The sequence below is a fragment of the Akebia trifoliata genome, chromosome 15 (assembly GCF_017979445.1).
Source record: "Akebia trifoliata isolate Shusen 1 chromosome 15, ASM1797944v1, whole genome shotgun sequence".
Lineage (NCBI taxonomy): Eukaryota > Viridiplantae > Streptophyta > Magnoliopsida > Ranunculales > Lardizabalaceae > Akebia > Akebia trifoliata.
Window position 1 is genome coordinate 22,937,967 of NC_141389.1, and position 20,405 is coordinate 22,958,371.

The 20,405-nt window shown below is 34.5% G+C and overlaps 1 protein-coding gene across 3 annotated transcripts; it reads left to right on the plus strand.

The window, feature by feature from the left end:
• Positions 1 to 633: 633 nt before the first annotated feature.
• PDE149 (integral membrane TerC family protein) lies at positions 634 to 19,786 on the plus strand. Of its 3 annotated transcripts, none has more exons than XM_086425456.1 (15): positions 636 to 869; positions 971 to 1,051; positions 3,637 to 3,788; positions 3,881 to 3,957; positions 5,940 to 6,027; positions 6,216 to 6,296; positions 6,441 to 6,497; positions 11,358 to 11,439; positions 13,204 to 13,253; positions 13,361 to 13,417; positions 13,527 to 13,605; positions 14,743 to 14,801; positions 18,720 to 18,777; positions 18,873 to 18,989; positions 19,063 to 19,481. In XM_086425456.1, exons 1-14 carry the CDS (start codon positions 704 to 706, stop codon positions 18,962 to 18,964), a joined length of 1,179 nt encoding a protein of 392 aa, XP_086281582.1. In that variant the 5' UTR covers positions 636 to 703; the 3' UTR covers positions 18,965 to 18,989; positions 19,063 to 19,481. The 3 variants fall into 3 exon arrangements, with proteins under 3 accessions (XP_086281583.1, XP_086281582.1, XP_086281581.1); XM_086425455.1 differs by lacking the exon at positions 19,063 to 19,481 and adding an exon at positions 19,507 to 19,786 and having other exon boundaries at positions 637 to 869; XM_086425457.1 differs by lacking the exons at positions 18,720 to 18,777; positions 18,873 to 18,989; positions 19,063 to 19,481 and adding an exon at positions 18,416 to 18,707 and having other exon boundaries at positions 634 to 869.
• The last annotated feature ends 619 nt before the right edge of the window (positions 19,787 to 20,405 follow it).

Here is a 20,405-nt window from a genome sequence, read left to right on the forward strand (position 1 = left end):
TTTTTATTTAAATAAGAGCCTTATAATTTTTATTTTTTTTCATTTTTATGTCCTTAATCCTTCCATCGAATTATTATTTGATGGGATCCACTTTATTTATTTTACATTTCACCTCCTATATTTTTACTATATTTTCTCTTTTACCTCTTTAACCTTAAATTATTTAATAATATCCAAAATCCAATTAAACTCGATCCAAATCCAATAATTCCGTGTCGATTTCAAGTATTAAAATTATCACCACCTGCTCCAACTTCATTTTTCACTTTTACCCCATTAACCCAAGAGAGGATGCCCGTGTTGAAGGCACGGGTGAACTCTAGTCTTCACATATAACACATATCTCAAAGATATTTATCTTGACGAAAAATATCGACCATTAGATTTTATATTTAAATAGTTGGGATCATGTGTTTTTTTTTTTTTCATAGGGTCTATTCCTGGATCATTATTTACATATTATTACTAAAGAGAGTTACTATCATCACACCAAAAATTTCTAACGCCACCAACTATGTGCAATTCTTTGGTGATTTACGTAGGAACTGATGTGGCAATAGCAGCTCTCTAAATAAGAATTGGTGCATTTTATAAAAAAAGAAAAGAAAAAAAAATTGGTGTGTTAATAGAAGCTCTCTGAAAAATGGAGAGTACAGGATGGATAAGATACTGAGTTTGTGCTCTTCTGCAGAACTTCTCAAGAATGACGATATTCACTTCTGCAACGCACAGTGGAGTACAAACTCCATTGAAACTCGTTTCAGGTCTTTTTAGGGTTTCTCCTCGTCCACCTTTTCTAGTTCCAGCAAAGACAACGATACGTTTCAGATCTCTAAACCATCATCGCTATCACCTCTTCTCCTCTTCAGGTACGTTCAATTCAATTCCTGCAACTCAAATTCAAACTCGTTTTTATTTTTTTTTATTTTAATCTCTCCATTTATCGATCTCTGTTTCATTCCAATTGCAGTCGAGAACAATTGTCGACTTCGATCTTCACTGATCGCTTGTGCTAGAAAGATCGAACAGGAAGAAAATTTATCTTCTTCAGGTGAAAATGTTGAATTTTATAATAATATTTTTAGCTTTTTTTTTTTTTTTTACATAATTATGATTATGATTATTATGTGAACAAAGAAAGTAGAATGTTGGATTTTGTGATGGTGCAGTAACTTGTTCATGTAATACAAATTAAAAAGAGGAAATAAAAGTAAGGGATATGAGAGAGGGATAAAATTGATACAAAGTTATCCAATTTGAGGCGGATCGACCTGGCCAAATTCAGATTTCCAAGATAAATAAATAAAAAAAATACTTTTTTGCATAATCAAAGGGCTTAAAGAGTGACGGCAAACACCTCCCCCCCCAACCACCACCACCACCACACACACAAACACAAAAAAAGAAAAAAAAAATCCTAAAAATATAAACTTGTCCCGCTATGCAAATAAGACATCCATATCCATAGCTCATAACGTTCTTGCCCTCTTGGATCGACAAAATCTGGAAAACACTAATGAAAGGCAAGAAATATAGGTAAAGAAGCAAGCAAGTAAGATACTAATGGCTATTTGTTTAATTCTTACTAGTCTTTGTTGCTTGTGTCCTTTATCATGGGTCTCACCTCTTTTATAGACTTCATAGAGTTAATCTTTATAGGTTTTTTTTTTTTTTTTCCGATTTCTCGTAGCAGATTCAGCTAGGTTTCTTTTTTGGATAGCACTGTAATATGTTTTGAGTCATGGATTGACCACATTTACGCCATAATTCCTCAGAGAAGGTACTCGTAAGATGGGATCTTGTTCACTAACTATAGATGAAGGCATGTCATGAAATTTGAAAAGTATGATTTATGAATATTTGCAACCAAAGAAGTGGTGTACGGGTGTGATAGTGCCATAAGATGGGCATGTGTTTTATAATTTGTCAATCACCACATATATGACATTTTTACCTTATGGGGGTGGGCAGTCCTTCGATTTTCCATCGAAATATATGTACTTATAGGTGTGAAGATGCCTAATCTTTTCTTTAATTCATCCGCCAACTTTGGTAATGTTTGACCAATGTGATGAGTGGCCTTATTTCATCCATCCCTTCCCAATCACAGAGGAAATAGCCAAAATCTTAATAGAGTCAAAGAGTCATGATGGCATTGCATCGTTAATTTTGCACTGTTCTATAATTTTCTACAAAGCCATGACCTCATCCTATGAGCTCCACACTGTTGGGTGATCCTCAAGATAAACAATAGGAGTTCATTGTGGCCGATTGTCAACTTTTACTTAGGATGGGCTAGCAGTGTACACCACGTAAAAGCTCGTACTGAACTTCATTTTGCACCGTTCTGTAATTTTCTGCAGACCCATGACCTCATCCTACGAGCTCCACACTGTTGGGTGACCCTTAAGATAAACAATAGGAGTTCATTGTGGCCAATTGTCATATTTTACTGAGGATGAGCTAGCAGTGTACACCACTTAAAAGTTGGTACTGAACTTAATTTTGCACTGTTCTGTAATTTTCTGCAGACCCATGACCTCATCCTACGAGCTCCTTACTGTTGGGTGATCCCCAAGATAAACAATAAGAGCTCATTGTGTCCGATTGTCATCTTTTACTTAGGATGAGCTAGCAGTGTACAACACTTAAAAGCTGGTACTGAACTGTTAGTGAAAGAAGATCCCCAATTAATAATGGTTGAAGGACACCATGTTGTTGTACGTTGTATTTAAACGAACTGTCTTTATTAGCTCCTTCATATAGGTTCTGGCACCTTGAATTGTGAATCAACGTGCATGCACTTCTTTGTGAAACTGTTGGTCATGAAGTTTGCTTCTTATCAACCACCTACAGAACGATGGGTTAGGATTGTGTTAGTAGTAGAAAAGACTAGAAGGGACCTATGGGCAAGACAATGTGTTGTGCTATCCTGTTTGGGTGCAGTATGTATATATATCAACAAAAGTGGTTAGGTTGCTTTTGTTTGTGCTAGTTTGCTGTCAGTTCAAATGGATTTTGAAGCCAATATGTTGAACTTTGTAGTGGAATCAGTGAAGACGACTGGGTGCATAAAATCCGTTTGTTGATTAAAGAACTTCCTTGATGACTATTTTAATGTTATTCTATCTATATTATTGGGCTTGCCCCCTTAAATTACCTTAATATTTTCTCGACAACTGGCTGAGTTTTGTTTTATAATTTATTATTAGTGTTTATAAATATCCATCATTAATTGCCGTACTTATTGTATGTATTTGACCTCATGGGTTATTCATTTTTATAACATTCAATTATCTTTGCTCATTTATTCATAAAATTTGTGAAGCAAAATCATAGGGTACATCCTAACTAATCGAACCCGTTGCAGATTTTCTATCATTCTTTTGCAGTATCGTAGTAGGCATAAATTTTTATACAAAACTTTCACTTGTCTGAACTCTGGTATAATGAGTTGACAGTGTCCACATTGATTGATTGATTTTTAGGCCTTGTGTTTTTCTGACCGTTCAAGCATTTATATATTCTAATTTTAATTACTTAATATGTGTCAGAGCCATCCACGAAACATTTCAGAATACTGGAGGTTCCCTGTAGTCTGTTTGAATATAATGTGGTGGTAAAATGGATCTGCAGAAGAAACAAAGAGGAGCAGTTCTCAATCATCTGATGGCATTTACAATATTGACGATGTCTCACACAATACCCCTTCTGTTGGCAATAAAGAAGAAACAAATCAGGGGCCTGACCATAGCTATGCATCTTCTGTCAGAACTGTTGCTTTATGGGTCAGTACTCTATAGATTTTAGTTATTCCTGACTCACTTGACTTCTTGTTCTATTCTCTAAAATAAAATCAACACAATCCTTCATTTCGTAGGTGGGTGCTGCAGTGACATTTGGTGTAGGTTTGGGCTTGAAGGATGGAGCTGGCAAGGCCTCTGAGTTTTTCGCAGGGTATGGATAGAGCACAAATCTGTATGATATGTGTTTTAGATCTATTTATGAGGTGCTTATACAATTTTTTTTTTTTTTTGTTGTTGTTGTGATAAGTTAAAATTTTATTGAGCTTCTAGGCTTGGGGTACTTTACCCACCTAAAAGCTTGGCCTGAGTTGAAAGGAAGTAGGACGGATGTAGACCTCGGCCCAATATAATCACATTCAAGGAGGTTGAATGATACATGGGGTGGCCTTCTTAACTTGAATCGAGAATACCTCAGCCTAGATGGAGCCGAGGTGTCGTATTTTTAGAGTACCTCGAGCATGATGAGGCTGAGTGATGGGGACATCAAATCTTGAAGAGTAGATTTTAGTTTTTATTTAGATTTTCTATTTTAGGGCTTTAATTTTATGTTTTTCAGACTTATTTTGATGTTTTATTAGCCTATGGTCTTAGTATAATATTTAGAGGTGGTTCAGTAACTTTAGTTTGTCTTAAATAATATTTAGGGTTTGAAAATTAGGAGAGAGAAAATTACGAAAATAAAGTTATTTATTTGGTATTTTAGGTTGACTAGGATTTTTGATTTTTTTTATTATATAGATTGTATTGAGGGTTTAAAAAAAAAAAAAAATGAAGAATGATGAATAAAAAGAAAGCTTGAACTTGATTTTCTCAACAATGAGTGTGGTGTGAGGCCATTTTAGAGTGAGTCCAATATGGTATTCTTTTCTTCTAATCTTTATTTTTCTTTTTTATTCTTTTGTTTTTCTTGATTTTCTTTTAGTTCCTTGTTCTTGATTTTCTAGAATTCTTGATTCTTGAAACTACTTTCTTGAATTCTTAAATTCTTGATTCTTGAAACATAAAAGCCTCAACCCTTAATCCTTCCCCATTTTCTTAAACCCTTATTTTATTAACTTCTTTTCCAAATCTTTAACCTTAATCATTTTCTTAACCTACAAACCTTTAACTATTTTCATTGGGATTGTGGTCATACTTGCAAAAGGTCATAATTAAATTATTTTATTTTTGGGTTTACCCTACCCTAACCCATATCCTTAACTCAATCCTCAACTAGAATTCCCTAAACCGCCTTATTTTCCCCTTCTTCCCTCATCGTCCTGCATCACCGAGGTACAATATTTGACAGCCTGCATTAGCAGGACCTTGGTTGATGCGATAATCTGATGTGTTTGACCATCAGATTCAAAGCCAAGGGATTAGGGGATCTTGACGAGAGCCCAAGATGACATGTGGACAGCTGATAATGGGTGTATATTTTGATCACCACAGTTCTCATCAAGAGACTGAGGGAGAAGAATCCTATGAACTTATTTGAAGAAGCATGCCTCATATATTGATGACTTGTCTTAAGCCCGAACATTCCTTTTGTATTCTTGGCTATTCTTAATGAGAATGATTTATTATGTACAAATGATTCCTCTAGAAGGTTGGCGTTCTTTGTTCTGCTATCAACTCGTATACTTATACTTACCTTACTACTTATTTTGGTTCCTAACTCAAATAGAAGACCTTATTTTATGCTTAAACAACTCTTTGCACCTTGGGAGCCTTTTTAGAAACTCCCCAATCCAATCCTCATAACGCTTTTCTATTTTCGTCACCCCTATATAATTTGGCAATCTTTTTTTCTAGTCGGTTCTGTGCTATAATACTACAATTTTCAGCAAACACTTCATTTTATCGATGGTGTTACTAATGCGCATTGGCCATGCAAATTGCACTCTGACGTACATTTATACTGGGAAGTCTCTTTTTTTTTTTTGCACTCTGCAAATTGCATAAATTTTCAGCAAACACTACATAAATTGCACTCTGCAAATTGCAAAAAAGTTTTTTTTTTATAGTTCTAATACACTTACTTTATGTAAAGAAACCTTGTGTTGATTTTGCTATATTGGTTTCCAATTCCATGGGTAGGATGGGTTTTTCTTTTTAATCAACTCCAGAAAAATTGTTCTCTGATATTTTCAGGTATCTACTGGAGCAAAGTTTGTCAGTGGACAATCTCTTTGTCTTTGTTTTGATTTTCAAGTACTTCAAAGTACCAATTATATATCAGGTACTGTATGACATGCACATTCACTTTTTTGCATTCTTAATTAATGAAGATTTGTTCACTGTACAATTTTGGTTCTTCTAGATGTGAGTTGTTTTATGTCAAGACACATTAATTTTTTCTTTTTCTCGGTAACATTCTCAGTCTAAGTCAATTTATGTTAATGGACTTCTTATTACTTTGAAATATAGAGCCGTGTGCTTTCATATGGTATTGCTGGTGCCGTCATCTTTCGTTTGTCAATGATACTGCTTGGAACAGTCACACTTCAGGTTGCTATTTTCTGTTTTTTTTTTTCTCCTGATCTAATTTCTAATTGGATATGTATTCCCTCACATCTAACTTAATGAGGGATACTTCTATATGTTTCATTCTATTGGATTCTGTACTGAAATATATTTCTTTGTTATTTTTAGAGGTTTGAGGCAGTGAACTTACTTCTGGCTGTGATACTTCTATATTCATCGTTCAAGGTACCATTTATCTTCTGATCTAATACATCGACAAAGTGATGGCACATATCTGTTGTCAATTAACCTCCTCTAGTTCTCTTTGATTTGGGGATTATGACACTATGTTGAATTTTATCTTTGATTATGTTGCTGGATGTATTCGAAAAAAACAAATTATTCTATGTTAGACACACCTCTTGATCACGATTTATCTTTTCATAATTGTGTATAATGCCTGTAATTGTTCACATTGGCCCAATTCTCAATAACCCACTTCATTCTTAATTATGAGTTTCAATAATTGTGAGGGTGAGGTACATAGTTGGACATAATGTCTTATTGCGCGCTCTGCTTGCAATTAGCCTGCAACACATACTAAAGCTCTTGCAGATCAAAAGTTTGATGTTGAAATTTTCTATTTGTAACCATTGAAGTGTATAATCAATCCAGAAAAGAAAAGTGACAAGGGGTTTCAACCATTGGATCTACTGGCTGAGATATTTTGACACTTCTGATGAGAACTGCTGAATACATCAACACCCCCTTCTTCTGGAACCATTTTGCTTCAGTAGCTTGACCCCAGCTAGTCATTTTTTATTTAGGTTACTGAACAGGATTTTTTTCTTCCAAAGTTTTTTTTTCTTATTCTATGTAGCTATTATCTATTTTTAATGACACAAAAAATAGAGTTTCTTTTAGAACCATACTTATTTTAAACCTCTTGTGGTGCTAGAAGGAAGAAAGAAGAAGAAAAAAAGAGAAAGAAGAAGATGCATTATGGTTGAAGGAAGACCCTTTAGCTTTTATAATAACAAAGTTAAAAGTACAGGATTGTCCCTAGAGGCTTTAGGATTAATAAATATACCCTACTTCTCTACAAACAAAAATAAAGCTATTAACAACAAATAATAGCATTTAATACTTATATATAAAAAAAGCAGCTAATAGCATCTAATAACACTACTAAGTCAACAACTAATATCATCCAATACTCCTCCTTGAGCTGGAGCATAGATGCCCAACTTGACAAGAATACCCCGAAGAGAGGAATGATGGACATCCTTGGTGAAGATAACTGCTAACTGCTGAGATGATGTGAGCTTGAAGCTTTTCATGAACAAAATGAATATCCACTTCAATGTGCATAGTCTGCTCTTGCATAATGAAATCAGAAGCAATGTGAATGACAATTGTGGATGTAAATTTTGGTTTATCTGACCTCCACTGCTTCTGTCTAAGCTTGAATGTGGACCTGTGTAGCCCTTTGATGGCTGGGTCCCATGCCTATTTATAAGCTGAACCATGATATATTATACCCTTGATTTTCGCCTTCAATCTTCGTCTTGATTTGAGCACTAGATCCATCTCTTTATTCTTGCTACACTCAATAAGGTATCTTCTCTTTTAGTTATGCTGTACGTTTCTTAGGTGATTCTAATTTTAAATTTATATCTAAAAAATATTTGGACTTGAATCTTTCCCTTTTTGGGCCTTCAGACCTTTCACTATCTTACCCTCCTTACGATGCCTCGTTTCTTCGGACTATAGTGTAGAATTTTTCTTTAACAAGACTCACGTTTTCACAAAATCAGGTATATCCACAAAGAAATTGTTCAAACCATTTGAATTTGAGTTCACAAACAAATCAGTCTTATCAGGAACGAGACCTAAAATATTAAAATCTGTATCGAATGGAATAACATAAATTTTTTTCTCTTAATAAGTATAAGAATAAGAAGACGATGAAGAATAAATTACTTTCTTGTTTCTATTATTTGTTCTACTTCTCTTCTTGTTTACAAGTCGTTTCTTGTTGTAAAATCTTCGTCTCCTTATTCTATCATTCTTTTTTCTCTTCAAAGATCATCATTATAAAAAGAATATATTGATGTAATCGAGTACTTTGGAGTAAGATATTATGTTTAATTGAATAAGAAAGTCCTTCTGAGCTCTCTTAAAAAATATATAGAGGATATATTTGTAGAATTATAGTCGCACAAAATTGTAATTATAATCAAATTAATCTTTTAGAAAACAATAACATTAGGAGAAAAACCCTTTAATTAGCTTATCAAAGACGTTATCAAACCGGGCCCCTTCAATGAGCAGCAATGGTTCAGGTATGGTGCTAGTAATGGTTGTTGAGTGTTGTGTCATCCGCTTTCGCTCCCAGGTGTCACGTGCTCATGTATCGTGCCCCAATTCAACCCGTAACCCTCTTATATTCATAGTTGCGCCTTCCTCGTCAGATTGATCTTTTGGGGGTAAATGGTTTGTTAACATGGTATCAAAGCGCTAAGTTCATTGAGATCTCGGGTTCGAGTCTCCTCGAGGAAATGTTTTACTCTTATGGGTGAGGGGGAGTGTTGAGTGTCATGTTATTAGCCTCCGCTCCTGGGTGTCACGTGCTCACATATCATGCCCCAGTTCGACTCATGATTCCCCCTCTTATAATCATATTTCCGCCCCTCAGATTGGTTTTTTGGGGTAAATGGCTAGTCAACATGGTATCAGAGTTGGATTCGTAGAGGACATGGGTTCGAGTCTCCTTGAAAGAATTTTCCTCCTTTATGGGTGAGGGGGAGTGTAGAGTGTTGTGTTATCCGCCTCTACTCTCGGGTGTCACATGCTCACATATCGTGCCTTGGGTCGACTCGTGATCATATCAATCTTTTGGGGCAAATGGTTGTCAACAGAATCTTCAACTTCACGCAATTCTCCCTCATCCAAATTCGCAACACAACCCAAAGGGGAAACTTCATGCATGATTTCAATGCCCTCTTGATTGCCTCTTCCCTATTATTTTGGGGATCTTGAATTCAAATTTGAATTTTGAATGGGGGCTCTCCACGTTGGAGAAGATGATCGTGAACAGGGAGTTGCTTGTCTACGTCATCATCTTCTAAGAAGCTTAGGTTAGAGGGTCGAGTCAATCTTTTCTTTATGGATTTTTTTAATCTAACTTACTTGTAGATAGTAGAAACTAGCGGATCCGATCTGGTTTTTAAAATAGTAGAAAACCTCGTTTTACAAAATAAGAATCTTTGATGAGTCTGTTTGGAATCCATACAAACCATTGGATTGTGAACATAGATTGTCCTAAATACTAATGATAAACTAAATAAAGGACTTTCCTCTTAATTTTTTATTTTCTAAAAGACTAGTTTGATTACAATTACAATTCTTGTGTGAATATAACCCTACAAATTACCCATACATCCTCTCTCTATATATATTTTAGGAGAACTCATAAGGTTTTTTTTTCAATCAAACACACTATCTTACTCCAAAATACTCGATCATATCAAAATATTCTTTTTATAATGGTGATCTTGAAGAGAAAAAGAGGATCGAATAAGGTGAATAAGATTTTGCAACAATGATCTGTAACCAAGAAGAGAAGTAGTAGAACAAATGATAAAAATAAGAAAATAGTTTATTCTTCATCATCTTCTCATTCTAATACTAAAGTAGAGAAGTTTTTCTGTTGTTCCATTCAATATAGATTTTAATATTTTAAGTCCCATACCTGATAAGACTGATTTGTCCATGAATTCAAATTCAAATGGTTTGAACAATTTCTTAGCAGATATACTTGATTTTGATGATAGCGTAGTAGCAAAATCCTATTACATAATCCGAAGACACATGTCATCGTAAGAAGGGTCAAAGGTTTGACAGCCCAAAATGAGAAAGATTGAAATCCAATATTTTTTAGGTATAAATTCAAAATTATAATCGCCTAAGAATCGTAGAGCATAACCGAAAGAGAAGATACCTTATGAAGCACAACAAGAATAAAGGGATGGGCCTGACACTAAAATCAAGGCCAAGATCGAGGGCAAAAATTTAGGATAGCATATATCACGATTCAGCCTATAAATAAGCATGGGACCAACCATCAAAGGAAAGCGATTCCAACCCAGGAATTTGTCAAAAAATTGTATAAGAAGTACTATATCTTTAGATTAGAAGGACATTTCTAGGGTCCGCTCGACTTCCAATGAACGGCTGAGATGGATAGAGAAATAAGGATCTGTTTCTCTAGGGAATCCCTGGGGGATATCTTCTCCCATCTCTTAGCCGTTTGTTGGACACTATAATTTTACTACACTATATAGTTATTGATATGCATGTAAAATTATGTTTATATTTTGAATTATTTCCCTTAATATTTGGTGTTATAGTATTTAATTTTAGTAGATGTAAATGATTAGGGCTGTCAATGGATCGGAGTCAATTTGGTACCAATTCGATAAGGATCAGATCGGATCCAGAACTGATCCGACAAGTAACATATCAGGTTTTTCTCGGATCTAAATATTAAGATCCAAACCCAATCCAATAACAATCGGAGCAGGTCTGGATCAGATCAAATCTGATTTGATGTACAAAATTTAAATAAGTTTCGTATATTTAGACAAATATATAATATAGTTTATAATTTCTAACATTTTATCGGATAGGGTCCTTATTGGACCAGAACATGGTCAATCTAGATCCTGTCCAATAAAATATCAGATCTGAACCTTATCGAATCAGATCCTTATCGGAATCTAAATCATCGATCCAGATCTGAAGTTATTGAATCAGATTTGGGTCTGATCTAATCCATTGACTGCCTTAATTTGCATTTATATCCTTTCTATTTATTCAATGTATTTGTTCTTTATTCTTATTTTAGTATTTATTTGATGTTTCTAGTTAATTGATTCTTGAGTTATGAGCTTATAAATGCTTGCTATCTTCAGCCCTATATGTGAATATTTTGTTCTTTGTATTCCTAATGGTGTTTCAAATCCTATGCTGATGAAAACCACTTGTTCTTAGTACAATTTAATTGTTTTGGTGTTTAATAATCCATGCTGTTCATTTGTATAGATGTTTGATGAAGAAGAGGAAGAGACTGATCTGTCCAACAACTTTATTGTGAAGACATGCCAGAAGTTTATCCCTGTCACTTGTAACTTTCTATTCTTCTATTTCTTCCCCTTCTATCTATTTCTTAGTCTGATCATTATCTAGGTTAATACATGTACTTTTTGTTCTAATTCATGCAGACAGTGTCGTGTGTTTATATTCCAGTCAATTCTTTCGGATGAGTTGAAGGGATATAACACCGTTTCTGCATTCTTTTGTTTCCTCTCTTTGAATGAAGTGAAGATTTTGTTATTCATCTTGAACTTGTATGGATTTGCAGTAGTATACCATTTCGTCTTTGTTGTTTTTTGTCAAAATAAAATAAAGGGTATTTTTGAAATGTTGAGTGTTGTGTTATCCGCTTCCGCTCCCGGGTGTCACATGCTCACGTCAGATCGGTCTTTTGGGGTTAATGATTGTCAACATGGTATCGGAGCGTCAGGTTCATATAGGTCACGAGTTCAAGTCTTCTCGAGGGAATTTTCCCCCCTAATGGGTGAGGGGGAGTGTTGAGTGTTGTGTTATCCGCCTCTGCTCCCGAGTGTCATGTGCTCACGTATCGTGCCCCAGTTCGACCCGTGACCCTCTTATATTCATAGTGTGCCTTCCCCATTAAATCGGTCTTTTGGGGTAAATGGTTGTCAAGAAGAAACACCCTGTAAAATTGGTGATATTAGGTTCACCCCCTTGCAATATGCAAGATTAGGTTTACTCCCCTTGACCCGTATGTCAATGTTGTTCTTTGTGGTTGATTTAGCAATGAAATTTTAATCTTCTCCAAATTTTGATTTTGTAATTTAAGTATTTGAAGAGTATTTTGAAAAGATAAAAAATTCACCATTAAATCAAGAAGAAAATGCAACCTTGACTTACAGTCAAGGGGGTAAGCCTAATCTTGCATTTTGCAAGGGGGTAAACCTAATATCACCAATTTTAAGGGGGGGGGGGTGTTTCTAAAATACCCTAAAATAAATTAATTTACCATCACTGTATATTGTTTGAAATATCACTAAATGCTTTTGTTGCTTGTTTATGAAATTAATACTATTTGCTATTTTGTGGATTGTATTGGTTCTATAGTTGATTGTGTGTGTCAATGGATAGTTGAAAATTCGAATTCGAATTCAAAAAATCGGATATTATCTGAAAATTTTGGATATCGGATAGTTTTATATATTCGAATCCTTGTCGGATACGGATTCGGATATTAACATTTGAATCCAATTCGAAATAATATATAATAATTATTATTTTATTTGATTAATTTTTTATATAAATAATATAATATCTATTATGTATTTTATTTATTTATTATATAAATCATATAATATATAATAATTTTTTTTTTAATAATGAAAAATCAACTGGATAAGGAAAAATTATGTTTTTTATTTATTTATTTATTTATATATACAAATTATTCGAATTCTAATCGGATATTATCCGATAAGATAATCAGATTCGAATTTGGATAGAGTTTTAGAACATCCGTCGGATTTGAATTCGAATTCAAATATCAGATAAAATTTTCGGACTCGGATTCAGATATTGCTGTATCCGAACCGATAAGCATCCGTTGACAGCCGTAATTGTGTGTATATCGTAGAAAGTGAATTATGGTTGAATGGGGTTGCTGCTGTGTGGTTATTTTTTGTCCAAATATTTAAATGCAACAGCTGGATTGTGAGAATTGGCTGACAAGGGCCAGTATATCAAATGAAATTTCGCTTTTAGTTGTTCAGTAAATTCTGACCAGAGCATTGTAATAAATTGCTAATTCTTCTCATTTTTGTTCTTCACGTTACAGCTGATTATGATGGCAATCGATTCTTTACAATTCAGGATGGTACATGGAAAGTAAGTTTTTGGTGAAGTTGTACCTTCAGTTTAACATTCTAAAGATAATTTTACCTTGTTATGCGTACTTTATCTGGTTTTTAATGGGCTTCAAACATTTTGGGCAGGCCACGCCTTTACTCCTCACAGTAGCAGTTATTGAACTCAGTGATATTGCGTTCGCTGTAGGCTCTTTTAGTCTTTCGATTTCAAGCATTTATGTTTTGTATTTAATGTTTTTGCTAGTTCAGTATCAAAATTAGAATATTAATGTATTCTATCAAATTTTTTTAGGTTGACTCAATACCGGCAGTTTTTGGTGTTACACGAGATCCTTTCATAGTTTTCTCCTCTAATTTATTTGCCATCTTGGGTAATTACTATCTTTTTTCTGTCTATTATCTTCGATATGTGGTCATCCCCATTGAAGTAACTATCCAATTCTAGTATTCACTTATTATGCCTTAAATATGAGTGCTGAATTCATAACTAGGATCAAGGTTCTCTATGTTCCATGTACATTCTCGGAATTTCTCCAACCCACAGCCCTGGGATATGAAACTAATTGAAGAGAGCAAACAAGAAAGAATAATGAAGAAATTCACCACAACCGAATTTATGTGGAAAATCCAAAATCAGGGAAAAACCACAGAGCCTCTAAATACTCCTAATGAATTAGGGTTGACATACTTCTATAAAAAATTAGGAATAACATACTATCATCACAAAAGTACAAAATTTCCCTTTGTGTCGGGGGCACGCTGCCCTCCTGCAACCACCCAGTGAGCTCAGTGTGGAAGTTGTAGCTTGATTGACATACATCTCTGTGTATCTGTTCTGTCAAGCTTGACAACACATAACATGCAGGCCTTGCCTAAGTCAGTCCAGGTTTTGTCCAGGACATGCCCAGCCTGCTCAGGCCTTGACCAGGCCAACTTAAACACATTTGTTTATAAGTCCATGTAAAACACATTTAGTAAGTTAAAAAACACATTTTCTAACTTTGTTTATGCATCAAAACCATTATTTCCCAAAAATAATCTGAATGTCTCTATCGTTATGTTTTGGTTTCATTTTGGACTCAGTTAACTGAAATGAAATGATATTTTAAACCATGTTTCATTTTGGACTTTGGTTAACTGAAATGAAATGATATTTTAAACCATGTTTCCACTTGGTGGACACCATGTGTGAGACTTCCTTGACCATAAATGAGCTTTGATTAGATAATTGAACCACCTGGTGAATAGTTTTTCTCTAGATATTTGCCGTTGCATTTATGGTGGTTCAAAAAGAATACAATTGGTTGGATGATAAGGGTAGTCCAATGAGTCTTGAGCTTTGCTTCATGAAATCTTCTAACTGGGCCCTGTAATTTTGGCAATTTAGATTGAGAAGAATATTGCTTCCATGAATGAAACTGGTATACACTGCCAAGAAGTATGGTAGTATTTCTGTCTTTCTAATATGAAGATAATTGGTTGATTGATGGTAGTGTCATCCCATGCAGGTTTAAGGTCATTGTACACACTTATTTCTGAACGTATGTCAGAGTTGGAGTATTTACAGGTGAGTTGTTAACTTGCTTTACCTGAATCATTGTTGATTGGTATGCACGTCATACCAGGTTTTCATGGTGCACCCTAATATGGCAATATAATTTTTCTACTGTATCAAACATAGAGAGAGAGCGCTATGATGTGGACCTCCATATTTAGAGCTTTTCCGCAGGGGGGGGGGGGGGGGGGGGGGGAGGAAGGTTATGTTTGGGCATAGTGGCGATGACTCCCATTAGTACTTGTACTTTTTATCTGTTTTCAAGACATGTTCAATCTACATTCTCAACATAAAAATAAAATGAAATGAAAAAAATAAAGTATCTATGACCCCGTCTCTGGAAATAGGAAGTCAACTTTCGTTTTTCTTGAAATTTGAGAGTTTCACAGGTTGTTGATAAGTGTGATCTGAAGTTACAACATTCACGCTAGTAATGCGTGGGACTGAGCTTGGAAACTTGCATCATTAGCAAGCCCAGTAGTTAGTTCAAAGTCTGTTTATGATGAGTCGCATACAAACTGAGGGTTAAGATCAGTTTGCATACTTAAGAGGCTACAAGCGTAGTAGTTATATTTAGTTTTTACTTATCATAAAAAAGAAAAAAGAAGTGTGTTAGGTATATTTGATTGGGATATCAAAGTTTGAATAGTAGAGTTTTTTCTTAGGCTTTTATTTTGGGCTTATTTTCATGTTTTATTAGTCCACGGTCAGAGCATAGGTGTTTGGTGGTAGTTTGGTCGCTTTAGTATGTCTTTTTATTAAGTTTATAAGGGCTGAAAATTTAGGAGAGAGAAAGTTTTGAAAATTAGAGTTTTATTAATTTCTTTATTTGGTATTTAGTTTTATTAGGATTCTTAGATTGATTTTCTTTATGTATAGATTGTATTAGAATTTATTGAGGAAGAGTTTATGAAATAAAGATTTAGTTCAAGATTCAAAAATCTAACAAGAATCAAGAAGAGTTTGGATGGGTTGATTCCTCATAAATAAACAAAAAATTAAATAAAAAAAATTGATTGAAGAAGAAGAAGATAAAGATTAAAATAAGGTTAAAGGATAAAAAGATGGCAGATTTACGTTGGAATCACCCTAATGATTTCCATGGTATTACCATGTTGAATGCACCAACATTCAAACTAAAAAATAGAAAATTCTGTAAATTTTATTCCAAAAGTAAAAAAATGCATTTAAATATTAAAACAAAACCCTAAAGAGAAAATTATCCAAGTTACCCTTAACATAAAGATATATTACTAAAATTTTCTAATTTTCGTAATTTTATCTCTCTTAAATTTTCAACCCTTATAAACTTAATAAAAAGACATACTAAAGTTATTAAATTACCACTAAACATTTATATTAAGATCATGAGCTAATAAAACATGAAAATAAGTCCAAAAACATAAAAATAAGTCCAAAAAATAATCTACTCTTTAAACTTTGATGTCACCATCAATTCTCTCCTGCTTGGGAAGATTTTGCCATTGGGGAAATAAAATGATTGTAATGCCCTAGCAGATTAAGTCTTGATAGTCCTTGTGCACTTTGACTCTACTTTACTTTATAACACAAACCAATGCATCCCAAGGTGGGGTCTTCCACTTCAATTCATTCCAAAGTGGAGTCTTCAATATGATTTCTTCCCACGTAGAAATCATCAAACCAAATAGATAATTGTTGAACTCTCATTTTCTGACAGGAACCAAAGCTGACATTTTGAAATGCTCCATCTATGACTTAACTCATTGGTTTATCCAAAATATTATTTACCATTTATTTTCCATGAGATAAAACTAGTGTAAAAGGTAAATGATTTAGTGGCTCAACAATTTCCTATGACAGTTGTTCAGATTCTTCAGACTAATTATTCTTCAAGAACCACTAATGATGTCTCACACTCGTCAATCTTACTCTTTGAAATCAGGCTCATAGATTTCTTCCTCGAGTTCTTCATTACTTGCCTTTAGTTTAGAGTTGTGGACTTTGATCACATATGCTTCATTATCCTAGTTTGAGTACTCTGATTTATAGTGTCCAAGACGATTGCACTTGAAACATAAGTTTTGTTGTCTATGCTTTTCATTTCGTTGTTCACGTAATTGTTTGTGCTCTTCACTTTCCTTTATAATACATCGAAAGTATGCCCAAGAGTGACGCGTTCGACATAATTCTGACAACATATTTGTTAGTTTTTTTTAGAACATCTCTGTCGAGTCCATCTTTCCTCAACGTGATCTACTAATTTGAGTTGCTTGAACCTAGACTCTGATACCAATTTAATGCAAAATAAAGAGGGAAGAAAATGAGAATGTAACAGTTATCTATTTGGTTTGATGATTTCTACATCTAGGAAGAAACCGAATTGAAGACTCCACTCTGGAATGACTTGAAGTAGAAGACCCCCCTTGTGTTATGAAGCAAAGTAGAGTTAAAATATACGAGGACTATCGAGTCTTGATTTGATGAGGTAGTACAATCATTTTATTTTGCTAATGGCGAAATCTTCCCAAGTCAGGGAGAATTGATGGGGACACCAGAGTTTGGAGTGTAGTTTTTTTTTTTTTTTTGTAGGCTTTAATTTGGGCTTATTTTCATGTTTTATTAGCTAAGGCCTTGGTATAATTGTTAGGGAGTGGTTTGATAATTATAGTATGTCTTTTTATTAAGTTAATAAGGGTTGAAAATTTAGGGGAGATAAAATTATAAAAATTAGAGAATTTTTGTAATTTATTTTTAAGTTAAGGGTAGCTTAGGTCTTTTTCTCTTTAGGGTTTTGTTTGTGGTTTAGGAGTATTTAAACGCATCTTTATGTTATTTTATCAGAACTTTTGGAAACAAATTTACATAATCTTTTGTTTTCTAGTTTGAATGTTGGTGCATTCAACATGGTGATACCATGAGAATCATTGGGGTGATTCCAAGGTAAATCTACCATCTTTTTCTCTTTTAATCTTCTTCTTCACTCATTTTCTTTTTATTTTTATTTTTTGTTTATTTGTGAGAAATCAAAACCCTTCTTGAATCTTGTTAGATTCTTGAATTCTTTATTCTTGAAACCCCTTTCCCACAACTCTTAATCCTTACCCTACAAACATCAACCTTTAATCATTTCCTTTACCCTATAAACCTAAATTCTAATCATAATTGCAACATTTTATATTTTACATACCCAATTGGTCTTTGTTGAGACCTTTCACAATGTCCAATAAAGTCTTTTGGACCTGAAACCTTTCCATAACCCAAATCCTTAACCTAAATCCCAAACCAAATTCCCTAACTACTCGTTATTTCATCTTCTTCCCTCACTGTCCTCATCAGTATTGTCACTAACCACTTGTTGAATGAGAAATGAATGGGATTAAAAAACTTCACCTTTTATAAGTTATTAATTTCATTTCATAGGTGGATTGGTCAGCAAACCTATCTAATTACCATCTTCGAAGCCTCAAATATCTGGGAACAACTATTTCTCCATTTTGTTCTTTATCAGCTAGCCTACAGCTTTAATCAAAATATCTTGTTTTTGTTTTCACATGCAATGATTATTGCTTAACGAGTTAAATTTCTTAGTGTAGCATACATTTCAATGTTGACCTCATAATATTTCTCTATTTTGTCCCTTTCAGTTTGTATGATTGTGGGGAAAATGTTGTAGGAAAATAGTCCTGAGAAAAATTGCGCATAGAAAAATTTCAAAAACTGGGTGAGTTTAAGTTTTGATAGTGGGAGTGAGAGAATGCTATTAAGATTTTCCCTTGTTAATAAGAAATTCATTTTCCTTGGATGTTGGGTCCAAGCCAAGATGGGAAAATGGTTTTCCCATGAAACACTTACAAACCACATTTTCCTACACAATCATACAGACCCTTACATTTTGCTTGAAGTTCACTGTAAGTGGAGCATTGACAGGACCTCATTTTCCCTTTTCAGCCAGCCATCGGCACTGTTCTGGGTTTTATTGGATGTAAGATGATCTTGGATTTCTTTGGTGGGTATCTTTCAAACTCAGTTCACTTTTATTTTCTTTGTATCAGCTAAATCTACTCAAGGAGAGACATTAGAATATCACACTTCTTTGTGCAGGATACCATGTATCAACTGAGGCTTCTCTGGGTTTCGTGGCAACTAGTCTCAGTGCTGGTGTGCTGTTGAGTCTCTTGAAGAAGTCTGAATAAAGAACCTAGAGAAGCAAAACAGCAGGTGTTGAAGAGTTTTTTTTTTCTTTAACCGGTGAATTGGTTTGTTTTGAGTGGTTTTGTTACATGAGTTTCAGACCATCTGAAGTGAAGAGGTCTTTTCAGTTGCGCGCAGGGGCGGAGCTAGTAAGGAGCTGGTGGGGGCAATTGCCCCCACAGAACTTTGAGACACCCCTACATTTTCAACCAATTACATGTCCCATTTGTACCCACTCCCTCACCTCTCTCCCCATTTGCCCCCACACCCTCACCCCTCCCTCCATTCAAGTTCTTCAACTATACAACTAATCATTGTTTGCCCCCACTAAAAGAAAATCCTGGCTCCTCCCCTGGTTGCGCGAAACAAACAAATAAGACTGAACAAGACAGGAAATCATTCTTGGTCCCTAACCATTCATTTCTATGTTACCGAAAAATAGCACACACACACACACACACAGAAAGTTGTCTCAGTTTGTGTCGGATAAGCAACTTTACTGAGAAAGTGTTAATGAGATTATATCTATTGGTTGCACATGCAGGAGGATGGAAACCATGATTTGATGGGATACAAGATGTTAGCGGAATTTAAATGGTGAGATGATTTTAGAAGGTTTCTTCAGTGAATGGGGAGAAATAAAAATTCAGTCTGGAAGAATTCCGGACCCATCAAATAAAGGATCTTGAGTCGGATACCTACTATTGACATATTCACATCTTTTTTATTTTATTTTATTTTTTTGTATTCTATTTCTTGTTGATAGGATACATGGATAAATATATGAAAATACGGAAAGTGAAATGCTGGTATCCTGTTGTGTATTTGTGTTATTTTGTGAGACTGGCGGTGTGTTTGGATTGAGAGAAATGGAGAGAAGAGAAAATAAGCGAGTTTCTCTCTATTTCTCTTGTTTGGATTGTTAAGTGGGGGAGATTAGAGAGAGGAAGAGGAGAGAACAATGGTAAATTCTCTGACGCCTCCCTCTGACACATGCCCCCATACGCCCGATGTGGCATGAGCTAGAATCATAGATTCAAGGATACACAATTGGGTATCTCAAAGGAAAAAAAATCTATGGTTGTAGCTGGACTCATTTTCTTTCTCTCCTCAAGGGGAGAGAGTCTTTTAAAATATTTTATAATTCCAACTCTGCCTTTGGTGTCGTTTAAGATATTTTAAAATTTTAAATTTATCCCAATTTCTCCCGTCGTGGTGGGGAGAAACTGAGTTTATCTTCTCTTCTCTCAACCCAAACAAAAGGTACCGAGTTTTTTTTTTTCCCTATACAGACAAACTTTTTATTGATAATTAAAGAAGGATGAGACGACCTTTAAATAAAGAGATTACAAACTTAATTTCTCTCCTTACAAACCAGGTTCAATCTAAAATGAAAAATCCTCGAAAAACACATCAATAAACTTAAATAAAAAGAACGCAAAC

Coding starts and splice junctions, on each gene's coding strand:
- PDE149 (XM_086425456.1), top strand. CDS start 704: ATGACGATATTCACTTCTGCAACGCACAGTGGAGTACAAACTCCATTG. Junction 11,440..13,203: donor GAAGTTTATCCCTGTCACTT/GTAACTTTCTAT, acceptor TTCACGTTACAG/CTGATTATGATGGCAATCGA. Junction 13,254..13,360: donor TTCAGGATGGTACATGGAAA/GTAAGTTTTTGG, acceptor CATTTTGGGCAG/GCCACGCCTTTACTCCTCAC.